Source organism: Colius striatus, chromosome 1 (genome assembly GCF_028858725.1).
Source record: "Colius striatus isolate bColStr4 chromosome 1, bColStr4.1.hap1, whole genome shotgun sequence".
Taxonomy (NCBI): domain Eukaryota; kingdom Metazoa; phylum Chordata; class Aves; order Coliiformes; family Coliidae; genus Colius; species Colius striatus.
In genome coordinates this window covers 159,188,055-159,200,844 of record NC_084759.1, presented here as the reverse complement: position 1 = coordinate 159,200,844, position 12,790 = coordinate 159,188,055, and the positions used below count along the sequence as shown (strand labels likewise).

Below are 12,790 nucleotides of genomic sequence, written 5' to 3'. Positions count from 1 at the left end.
AGATAAGTACATATTCTGTTATCCACGCTCCCTACCTATGTGTGCATCTCTGGAATTTCTCTGGCTGCAGCACATTGATTCTGCACAACGGTACTGAAAACAAAAGCCAGCAGTTGGCAGAGCTAAGTTAAATCTTTCTTTTGACCTATACCAAACACCAACAAATATTTTACAGTGAAGAGCATGGGAAACATTTACTAGCAAAACAAAAAATGACAACTGAAGCAACTGCTTAACTGGAAAGTAACAGACAACTCTCCTCATTGTAAATTTTGTAACTGAAAGTGAGCAAAGTAATTACACAAACAGATGGCTCTCTGAAGACCACTACAGGCCTAAAAAGCAGATCTGATCATCCAGTCACCTACTGCAAACACTGTTAGATTTTCCTCAGGTTCATTTCTGTGGGGCAAACTTTGACAGAAAAAAACTTTTGCAGAGTAACTTTAAAACATACATAAAAAGTTCTTCTAGTCATCCATGGGAGAGTGTCCAGAAGCTTTTTAATTTTAGCTTGTGATTTTGTTTTTTACATAACAGTCTGTACATTTATCACCTAATGTCTCTTACATAGGACTCAAAATTTGTGTACCTCTCCCATTTGCTGTTCAATAATTTGATGGGCCAGTTCCTCTATGGTTGCCATGATCTTTAATCACCAGAATTTCCTGTCAAAGAAAGGAAAGAAGATGCTTAACATCTATAGCCTCAAAAGTAAAAATATCTTGGGGAAAATATAGTTCACATAAGTAAAGTGTATTCATTGTTGTTTCAAGGTGATATCTTTGCACAATTTAAATTTTGATTATTCTATAAATGTAATAATTTGTTTCCTGTTTGTAAACTTCTGTATCTTTTTACTCCGAAAATTCACATAGAGACTTCCTATTTTTCCTATTCTGCTTTCCCAAAGAGCAACAACTCTGAATATACTGAATTCCATGGGAGAACATAAATGTATTACTGACATCAACAGGGACATCTTAAAAACTGGAACAGAGCCTGTTTTGTTAACATAAATCACAGAATCACAGAATTTCAAGGGTTGGAAGGGACCTCAAAAAATTATCTAGTCCAAGTCTCCTGCCAGAGCAGGGCCACCTAGAGCAGGTCACACAGGAACTCGTCCATGTGGGTTTTGAATGTCCCCAGACAAGGAGACTCCACAGCCCATCTGGGTAGCCTGTTTCTTTGTGAAGAAGCCTATCAAGGAAAGAGGGTAGGAATCTAACTTATTCTGAACTCACATTGATTTTTTTAATATTAACGGGAGTGCTTCAAGGCCAATTTTGTAATTAATAGGAGGCACTACTTGGGAGACAGAAAATAGACATTTTTAAACAAATATGCTGGTTTTTTATCAATACTGTAGTTACAGTGTGAAAAGTCCAAATCTTCATAAGAAGAATTCTGTAGGATTGAACAGACACTGCTACAATAATGCAATATAAAATATTTAAGACATATGTTTTGCTTGTTTGGGTATCAACTTACAAATATTCATTAGCAGTACTTAAAAGGAACACATACAAATTATGAAGAACCATAAACACTTTTCCTGACAAAAGCTGTATTACAAACACTGCAATAACTACTTTTTATATGAACAAAGATGGTATTCTTACACAAAAAGATTTACCTGTGTACTAAATTTGCTGTTTTAAATATACAATGTTTTCAGGTTATACAGGCTCCTCTTGCAAAGTTATCAAGATTTTTAATACCAACACACATATTCCTGTATTAACATATGAATGAATAAATGGTGTCAGTATAAAGGATTTTTTACACAGTATAAAAGATTTATTTATTCAATAAGCAGGGATGGTGCTGTGTAAGTATATAAAAAGTTAGAATGATCTCTAATTTTCCCAATCAACTATGCAAATAAAAACATTAATTCATTTTGAAGCTCACTCTGGTGAAAAGTGAGATCTCTTTTGCTTAGAAGCAGGAACTGCAGGCCTTGGAAGTGTCCATAATGGTATACCAAACCCTGATCATAGCAGGATACCAAACCCTGTGTGGAATGGAAGACTATAGAGATATTTGGGCACTGCAGACCATCCTTAATCATCCAGTAGTGTGCTGCATTGTTACTTCAATTAAGACCAAAAAATGACAGGCACACACATAAAACATACAAGACTGATGCACATAAAACATATACAAGACTGAAGCTTATATGGAAAAGTGCTAACTCCCTAGAAGACCCAATAGTTTGAAAACATCATGATTTACAAAATCTTTTGACTGTCTCCTCGCAGGTCTACTATACAAATATTTTCAAAGACACAAAGTTTTAAAGTTTTACTTCACTGAGTGTCTAGTTTAAAGAGCTATGCACAAAAAAAAAAAAAAGCCTATCTTGAGAAGTTAAACTGATTTTATGGAGAATACATATTTCCCTATGTCAGTCTTTCGAGATAGCAATAACATCTTCCATTCTGCAATCACTGCCTCTAGGATTTTCTATATTATTTTCCTGAAAGAAACTAGTCTATATCAATATAATTTTCCCATCAGAAAAGCCAGGTCTATAATCCTTTCTATAACAAAGTATGATTATTATGACTGTCATATTTACCAAAGAGCCTATGATTGCTTTATTTTATGCTTTTCTGAAACACTTAGTGTTTCAGCCCACAGAATTAGCACATTCCAACAAGAATACTGAATGCTAATTATTACTGCTATAGCTATGTTGCACCAACTCAGCAGCATATGGAAATGAACAGTACAATATAGTGAAAAGAAAAGCTTAATTTATTGTTCATCTAGTAAAAACTTGCAGTCCAATACTGAACCTGCACAGGGGGAAAAATCTCAAAAATAATTTTTACAGAAATTGACTCAGATATTAAGAATTTATTTTAAATCTTACCTATTATAACTATGGCATTGCAAAATTATAATTAGTCTCTTTAATGTTCTCTGTCATACAGTTACTTTAAATTAACATATCAACACTTAATATTTTTGTGACAAACTCAGTAAATGAAAGACCACAGAATCTTAAGGGATGGAATAGACCTTGAAAGACCATCTAGTTCAACCCCCCTGCCAGAGCAGGGCCACCTAGAGCAGGTCATAAAGGAACTCATCCAGATGGGTCTTGAATGTCTCCAGAGGAGACTCCACAATCCATCTGGGCAGCCTGTTCCAATGTTCTCTCACCCTCACAGTGAAGAAGTTTTTCTTTGTGTTTCTTTGGAACCTCTTGTGTTCCAGCTTGCACCCATTGCCTTTTATCATTGGACATCACTGAGAACAGTCTGGCTCCATCCTCCTTACACCCACCCTTTACATATTTGTAAACATTAATGAGGTCACCCCTCAGTCTCCTCCAAGCTAAAGAGCCCTAGCTGCCTCAGCCTTTCATCATAAGGGAGATGTTTCACCCCATTATCTTGGTGGCCCTGCACTAAACTCTCTCCAGCAGCTCCCTGTCCTTCTTGAACTGAGGGGCCCAGAACTGGAAACAATACTCCAGGTGTGGTCTCACGAAGGCAGAGTAAAGGGGGAGGAGAACCTCTCTCCATCTACTGCCCACAGCCCTTCTAATACACCCCAGGATGCCACTGGCCTTCTTGGCCACGACGGCACATTGCTGGCTCATGCTCATCCTGCTGCCCACCAGGACCCTCAGGTCCCTTTCCTCTACACTACTCTCTAACAGTTGATTGCCCAGTCTGTACTGGTACATGGGATTATTCTTTCCCAGATGCAAGACTCTACACTTGCCCTTGTCGAATTTCATTAGATTTCTCCCTGCCCAATGCTGCAGCCTGTCCAGGTCTCATTAAATGGCAGCACAGCCTTCTGCTTTCAGCCACTCCCCCCAGTTTAGTATCATCAGCAAACTTGCTGACAAGTGCCCTCTGTTCCCTCATCAAGGTCATTAATCAGTATACTGTACAGTAGTAGTCCCAGCACCAAGCCCTGAGGGACTCCACTAGATACAGGCCTCCAATTAAACCCTGCCCCATTGATCACAACTTTGCCTTCTTCCCTTCAACAAGTTAACAATCCACGTCATTACCTGATCATCCAGTCCACCCTTTCTCAGTTTTGCCACAAGGATGCTGTGGGGTGGAGAGATCTGATTTCTCTAAGCCTCCACAAGTATTTTGTCCACAGTCTTAATATTGAAGTCTTTTTTATGTTGGAGGCTCATTACTACCTTACTCAAAACAATTCCGTTATCAAAAAGGTTAGCCCTAATCTATCTCTTGGCCTGAGTTCCAGCCTCAATCTCTGCTGCCAGCATTGGTACATCTGTGACTTCACAGCCAGCAGAAAAGTTTCATTTTTGTTTGTGTTAGTTCTTAGCCCAAGGAATGATGTGCACTTGTGACATTACCATGCAAATGTTACTGCTGTACCAGTGGTGGAGGGGAAGCGCAGATCACAGGTTTTCACAGCGGCAGAAATTTACATCATTGTGAGCCATCTGAAGTCTCTCATACTTTCTCAAAGCTCTATAAATTGTTGTGAGATGAGTTTTGGAGATGAGACACACTTATTTTCGGATCTTACAGATGAATCTGGTGAAGAAACAAGAAGCAGAGGATGAAAGAGGCATCATACTGCTACAGGACAAAACAGATAACACTTAACAATGGTGAAATGGCCTAGCAAAGACTTCTGGTCCATAAGTTCTGTACAATTAGGAGACTGACAGGGTTCTATCTTCTTGACTCCCCTCCTATTTCTAGGAAGGGTGTTATTTTCTAATTATGAGAACCTTAATAATCAGAACTACTTTTAAATACAATGGAAAGAAAGCAGTGCGGTTATAAAATTTTCACAAGTATATGCTTATTTATAGTTAACCTTTGTATTCTCTAGTAGAAATACTCTTCAGCACAGACATTTCAACTTCTTGGTAGATCTAGATTTAACAGATATCAATGTTTTCAAGTCTCATCCCAAAACTACATCATGTCTGATCTTTGAGATATTTGACTTTGTGTTCTTCACCATACTGCCAAATGCAAAGTTTTTACTGGTTATGGCAGAATTCTGTACTGTTGCTAACACCTGTCTGTAACAAAATCTCTCTCTTGTGAGCACAACGAATGGCTATGAGAGAGAGCAGCAGGTATTTTTCATTATTAATATGATTTTTAATTGTTATCAAACAGAGATAATAAAAAATTGAAAACAGCTGTCTCCCCAAGTCCAGAATCAGCCATAGACATCCTTTATTTTTGCTGTTAGGAGCAACATAAGTATACTCTGTTTTACTCTTCAGAGCAGTGGAAGAGGTTTTCTAAAAGACATTCCCTGTCTGATGTATTATTTTTTGCAGGAAACTTGAATTAGAGATGAAAAAACAGCAGGAAGAAATCTGGAACAGAATAGAGTGTTACTCAGTCATAACCTCCAAGATGTACTTAGCTGTGGCAGTACAGTCTAAATGCACCCAAAATAAGCATTATTAGAAAAAATCCAAAGCACAGTAGTAACTGAATCCTTTGACAAACTGTTCAGAATCAAACTGCTTTAAAGCTGATGACTATTAAATAAAAACCTAATTAAGTTACAATGGCCTGTGGAAGCTTGACTAGATTAATATTCCCTAAACAAGTGTTGCTCCTAACCCTTCCTCAATTAGAAGAATTCCACTAGTCAGAAAAAGTCTTCTTTGAAGGGCATTGCCTTCACAAGAGCTTTCAAATGCAGCTATTTTTGGACTTGAAGAATGTCACCTCTCCCTTCAAAACACATTCGGGGAGGTTTTTTTCAACAACTACAATCTTTAGAGAATGACTTGTAAATGGCACAGCTTTCAGGGAAAAAAAAAAAAAAGAAAAAAAAACCCCAAACAACTCAAAAAAGCCTAACAAACATGTTTGAACCACCATGTAAGGAAGGCTTTTGAAGAACATTTCACTGTACACCTGACAGTGCATCTTAGAAAAAAATCAATTATTCTCTTTTATCTACAAATATTTAACAATAAAAACTGAACAAATAACAAGGAAGTTCATCTTGAAACTGTTATTTCTTGATAATAGTTATGAATTCATCGGTTAAGAGTTTAAAGTATGAAACCCATACATCCCAAACCTGTTGACACTCAGAAACTTCAAACCAAAAGCTTTTCAGTTGCTCATCCAGTCATTCTGTGCTGCTAGTGAGATCGTACAGCAGCTCAGAGGCACTTTCTGCAGCACTCTCTCAGTAGGACAGAGAAAGATCAACCGTAAGTATCAAGAAGTGGGTGCTTTAAGGAATTACTCTGCACCTCCTAGCTAGTTTTCTTGAACTAGATGTGAGTGTTGTTTAAGTAAAGCAGGTTACCTTGAAAACTGAAAGTGATTCAAGGTAACACATTTTGCTTTGCTGTTAAAGCAGTGACAGAATACACATGTATTCAACTATGATGCTCCAGACATAGTGGAAATTAACTCTCAGAGAGGTAAAAACAATTATCAGCGGCTTTTTTAAGCTTTATCTTTAGGGATGCAAACCAGCTGCTAAAGCCTGACAAATCACCTGAACATGAGCGCATGGCACATGCATACAAGTGAAAAGGAATATACTCCCTGGGGTATATACTTCCTGGGAACTGGAGCATCTTCCTTATGAGCAAAGGCTGCTGGAACTGGGACTGTTTAGTCTAGAAGAGTCTGAAAAGCTATAAACTTTTTGACTCACAAATTGTTAAGTTTAAAAGCTCAGAGTTACATTAGAAACAGTTGTATTACAGGCATAAAAGGTACTGGTGCATTTACTACTAAACTTATGTAGTGAAACAAGCCTCTGAACAAAACTAAACTAAGATAAACTAAAATAGATAAATGCCAATATACTTCACTGGTAATTTATTTATTTTTTTAAACAGTGACTTCTTCAGATCAACTTACATCAGGCCTGATCTATGAAGTTATATTGATTAGAAAGATATGACAACTTTACTTCAGGAGGTGAGATACCTCTGTATACAAAAGAACTGTCAAATTAATGCTCCTTAGCAGTCAGTCTCACTCTGCCCCTTCCTCATGAGTACAGCACTGATTCAAATTCTCAGAAGGTGGCAACTACTCTGAAACACTGGTCAGACTTTAACAGTGCTTACAAGCAGAGGCAGAGTAGCTTGGAGGATTAATTCAGTAGGGCGTTCCATCTCATTGTCTCCCTTGAAGGTTAGATGTAGATGAGCTACTTCTCAACTGGTTGCTGAATCAACAGAATAGTGCATTATTCCTAAGTTTGTCTTTGCCGTTGGTGTTAAAGTGCCGTGCAGTAAAGAATACTGCTCAGCAACTGGCTCAACAGCACCTTGCTCCTGTGTATTAGAGGTGAGAGGAGAGCTAGGAGGAGTCTTCTCTGGATACATTCAAAACCCACCTGGACAAGTTCCTGTGTGACCTACTCTAGGTGATCCTGCTCTGGCGGTGGACTAGATGATCTTTCAAGGCCCCTTCCAACCCTTAAGATTCTGTGTGCTGTCAAGAGTTGCCTGTGATCTTCAACTATCAGAGCTCTTAAAGACCGCAATCTTAATTTTGTCCTGAGGGGCTGGAACTTCCACGAGAGTTTAAGGAAAAAAATGAATAGTCTCTGACGTTTGCAAATGTCACACTCAACTACACCCTAAAATAAAGGTTAATGAAAATCAAGTTCCCCCTCATTTGCCTGCCACAGCATTAAGTGAGGCTATGGCTCACACTGCTGCACAACTTCATGTACTGCAAATACATCCTTCATAAGCAGTGTGACTTGTAATTACATACAGCAAAAAAGTGATACATTTTATAGGATTTTACACCTTACATTTTCTTCTTTTAATAATAAGAAATTAAAGAGCTGATAAAAAATTACATATTAGTTACACAATGTTACAGATATTCACATTCACAATTTCAAGCTGCATAAACATTCTTCGGTAGTAAGTTCTCTTCTGTGTTGTTGCTTTATTTAACTTCGTGATCCCCAAACACCAGAGCACTAATTGACAAATCTGGTGTTTGTGACAATGGTACTCTGTGCTGCAATGCCTTAACTTCAATCACTTCCAATAAACCATGCAACTTTGCTCTTGAAGAGTATGTATAGTGGTGAAAAAACTCGCAAACTTCAATGTTTAAATGATAAACTTTCAGGCAGCGTTTCAAACCACTCAGCTCAACTGCCAAAACGGCTAGCTGAATCGGGCATTTCCATCCCATTCCCCATTTTTTGCTGGGTTATTTCACCTCTTTTTGTGCTGGCATTGGTATATGTACAGTGTCACAAGGAGTCAGTTCAAGGAACTGAACTGGCAGAAGCCTCTTTCTTATTTGTAGTGTCAAGGCACAGTTTCAAAGGCAGTTTGAACAGAATTACAGCTCAATCCTGGGTAGAAAGTCCTGCTCACTCTAAGGCGTGGTGGTGGTGACACACTAGGGCAATTCAATTCACTTTGAAGACAGCAAACTAACCTAGCAAAAATGCACCAAACATCTGCAATGTAGGTATGCTGACCTAATTTTCTTTGCTGTCAGTGATGGCACCAACAGAAAGGAGAACATATTACTATAAGGTAGGGAAAGTAATTCAGTTCAACTGCACAGTGAAACTGTACCCTTTGTTTTCAGCTGTCCAGCTGCCAGATGAAGCTTACTGTGGAGTCAGACAAGCTCCCCTTCCAGCTGAGCAGTAGCTACCTGTTTGGCTGTGAATCACAACACTGGAGGCGAGGTAGGAGGCCAGGATAGATAACAGAGAAACAGCTATCAAAAAAATCCAAGCTGACTTTGCGACAGGTGTAAAAGGGTGTATGGTTCACCTTTTGCTTTTACCTAAGGCATCTATGTTAGACTTGCCCTCAGGTATGCTTAATCACTTTTTAGAGACCCTTGCAAAGAATTAAGTGGAAAAAATGCTTTAACTCTTTATTTTTCTTTTATTATGTAGACTTCAAAATTCAGCACATTTTTCTTGTTTTGAAAAGCTTCCTTTCCTGAACTACTTCAGCCAATATTCCCAAATGTCTGTTTTATGTGAAAGGCTCAATATATTCTAAACTTGGGAGTTGTCTGAAATTGGGAAATACTCCATAAACACTTCAGAATAAACCTCAATTTCCCATTAAAAAAAACCCAAAACAACTAAGTTAATTATTGCCACAATTTGAGTTTTGATCTTCAGTAACGGGAAATAATCTTCAAGGTGCTCTCATCTAATGGTAATCATCTTCCTGATTTCAGAAATGCTTCTTCCTTCCACACTTGTCCAAACTGTGTCACACATCTCCAAAGCACACATCAAGCAATATATGAGAAATGTTTTTTTATTGCCAGTATAGGAAAGAAGTAGACTGAATGAACTGATGACTTCTTGCTTGAGAATGCTTTGTTCTCCTTTCAAAGGGAATGAGAAAAATCAAGATAACTCAAGCTTCATCCAAATGCTAGATAAAGACTGCTAATCACATTTATGTCTTCATTCTAAAATTACCTAAAACAATGAAAAGATAAGAGCTGGAATTCTAAACAGGTAAAAATACACCATGAAAAAACTGCACATATTTTTTGATCTTCTTGATGATGTCCCACAACTAAGATAACTGTAATATAACTTATATTATTACTCCAAGAGTAGGAAGGGGAGCCAGTGCCCTGCAAATACATCAAGCACTAAGTCATTTGCAAATATTGCTCAATTAAGTTTTATCTCATTTGTATCTCTTACAAAATCTTCTTCAATTACTGTTTCAACTAGTGAGTCTATAGTTGCTTATAGCAATTACTGCTTATTTGTTCTACCCTTTTCCCTTTATCACATCAGACTTAAGATCCTTGACTTTCCTTTTACCTTGAAGGTTATGAAAAAAGGGAGTGATTAAGAAATGCTTTGTCCCATGACCATTTAAGTAATGATACTCTCCACTGCTTAAGCTTTTACGTCTTCCTGCAGATCTGTCATTAAGACTGTAAACACTTTCTAAAACTCTACAAAACAAAATCACAAACTTCCTTCAATTTGTCTTAAAGGAGACAAGTTGGTGACAATGTCAGAACTGACAATATGTAGGCTGTCAACATGATTAGATCACTGTCTCTCTAATGGTCCCATATATTCTACTTTTGCGCCCTTGTAATCCCTCAGCCTCTGATGATTTGTTCACGATAATTCTCATTGGTAGCAAAATTCTCAGGCCAGGGAAAAAAAATAATCACTTTCATTAAAGACAACACAGTAAGGCTCCTTTCCTGTTGCTCTAGATACAGAGTAACACAAATGTTAGCATCTCTATTTATACTGATGAGACTTGTTTTACAAGCAGCATCACTGCATTTGTTTTCAAAGTTACTTCTTGAGTGCTTAACAAGATTACTTCACACACTAATTACATCTTAAAAACTCATCTCATTCAAAAAACCTTTGAAAAAGAAACCCATTCAGAGCAACAGAATTATACATCCATCGCTTTTGTTTTCAAAACCTCAATCCCTCCACCCAATTTATTAGAGGCAGCATCTAAAAGCAGGCATTTTGACAAGACAAGCATTAGACTTCTGTATTACTTACATTTATTGCACCTCCCTTTGATCTTCGGATTCAAATGAAATGCAACTACAATCTATTTCTGTATGTGTAAACCCTATGCAAATAATGTTATTTTATGTCCCTAGTAAATCAATTGGTGAGCCTTCTTGGCAGGAGTCAGATTTTTAAACACATCACTATCATCAGCATGAGCCCAAACTTGTTAGTGTTGAAACAATTATCATTGCCAATGGCTTTCCACTGCTATTGCGCAAGCCACAGTGTCGGTGGAGAACTTTCATTATCTGGCACTAATTCAACCACTCCCCTTTACTTCTTCCTCAGTTTTTATATGCCAGAGTTTTCCCAATGTTTTAGTCAAAGTAACTTCAGAAAGACTTCTCAAATTGTTTCTGGCTTAGTCAACTGAAATGGGCTACGAAACCTTCCCATGAGAACACGCAGCAGACTGGAGGGCTGGTAATCAGAAGCAATAACCTCTCCACTAGTACAGTTATACCCAGAAGACAACGTTTAACCTGCATCCTTCACCAGGGACAAAAAATTATACTATTTTGATTGTCCTAGTAGGAAGTTCTTACTAATAGCATTTAGAAATATTTTGTCAGTGTGACTAAGGACTTTAAACATAGTGGGATGAACTTTTCTTTATGTTTGGACTCTGTCCAATATAATTGTTCTCTTGTCTGTTCTACTGCACTGTTGGTATACATGCTCCCTGGACCTTGGTTCTAACTTAATATCCTTTAAATGAGCAAGAATAAACTGTATCACTATGAAGACAAATGCAAGAAAATTCTGTCCACCCTAGAGATCTTCAGTTTACTTTCAAACGAATTTAATAACTCTGCCCAGTGTAGTTTTACTGGTGCAAAAACAATGCTTGTAAAAGTTGATCAGTTTAGCTTACCCTGCTGGGACTGTCAAACCAGTTTAACTCCATGTATGTATGGAATGCATATTGATTCTGGAAATGGCTATGTACAGGTACAGAATGTGTGTTAGCACAAGGGTCTTTCCTACATTAGATCCACGTGTAGAAGGTCAGATGCACGTTTAAACTACTAGATTTGCATAAGAACTTTCTGGATACTTTCGCAGTACAGACACATTAACTAGTTATGACTGCAGAAGTTACTGTGAACTTTAGTTTCTGTTCTTTTATTACAGTGAGGACAAATACAGCAAGACCAACCATGACTTTTTAGGAAAGCTCAAAAGGTTAATATAATGCAAAGCTAACTGGAAAAGTATGTAAGAGACCGCTTTAATCTCTCTCTCTAGTCAAACTGCTTCAGTAGTAAATGATTTCAGCAGATCTGACCTACTCTAGGAGGTCCTGCTCTGGCAAGGGGGTTGGACTAGGTGATCTTTTGAGGTCTCTTCCAACCCTTCAGATTCTGTGATACACTATTTTAGTTCAGGTCATCACACCGGGCTTACAGCTGCTCTGCATCTTAAAATGGAAACTAGTCCCAATTTCCATTTGCAAACTCATCAAGTACTAATTAAGAATTCAGCATAACCTGTGCCAATCTCATTTAATAAATATCTACATGCAAAATATAAAGCACTTTACAATCCCTCTGATCAAAAACTGCCAGCCAGGGGGTTCTGTTACTTGTTCTAAGCACTAAAATTTCTATTTCAGAAGTATTCTGCAATGCCTTATAGAGAATAAATTAAGACAAGGAGTCCAAACACATTTGTGAAACAAATGATGCTACTTTGTTCAATGCTTCGTACATGAAAAACTCAATGAACATGGCAAGCTCAATGAGCTATTCTTGGATTATCATTCTAAACCATATTGCTCAAGATGCTCAAGAACAGTTGGCAGACTTCAAGCAGTAACAATCTCTATCAATGAGCTACAGAATATTTGTGTGGCTCTTGACATGCAGTTAGGTATTGTTTATTAAATTTGTATGACATCAAGACTTAGAGAACACACATGTAAGAAACAGATAACAGGAAACAGTTAAACCTGCAAGCAAGAGAAGATGAGATGCTTATAAAAACATATGGCAATAATTAAGAGGCTCACAGCAATAAAGAGATGCATACACAAGCATTCCTGTAAAATTAATTTAGAATCATTGCTCTCACTGCTTTTTCACGTATGCAAGTGCTACAGTGGGAGGACAGGTGAGAACAGCATTGGTAAGATAATTTTTCAGGAGACTTAACAAGTGATTCTTACAGTTTAGGCCACCAAAGGGACAGTCTCACATTCAGCCCTGGACTTTCATTGCTTTTGTCATGCCATTTCTGGAACCTCCCTGAA

At 37.7% G+C, this 12,790-nt stretch overlaps 1 protein-coding gene across 13 annotated transcripts in view; it reads right to left on the bottom strand.

Moving 5' to 3' along the window:
* NR2C1 (nuclear receptor subfamily 2 group C member 1) overlaps nucleotides 1-12,790 on the bottom strand; it is a 52,864-nt gene that overhangs the window by 35,236 nt on the left and 4,838 nt on the right. For 4 of the 13 annotated variants that reach the window (XM_062015425.1, XM_062015536.1, XM_062015435.1 and 1 more), the window contains exons 2-3: nucleotides 4,364-4,547; nucleotides 593-668 (exon numbers count right to left, since the gene is read on the bottom strand). The exons of 4 other annotated variants lie outside the window; for them this stretch is intronic. In XM_062015425.1, coding sequence (XP_061871409.1) covers nucleotides 593-646 — 54 coding nt within the window. In that variant the 5' untranslated portion in view covers nucleotides 647-668; nucleotides 4,364-4,547. Of the gene's footprint in view, nucleotides 1-592; nucleotides 669-1,639; nucleotides 1,739-4,363; nucleotides 4,548-12,790 lie in introns of those variants that run through there. 5 more of the 13 variants (XM_062015461.1, XM_062015470.1, XM_062015454.1 and 2 more) reach the window with 4 other exon arrangements.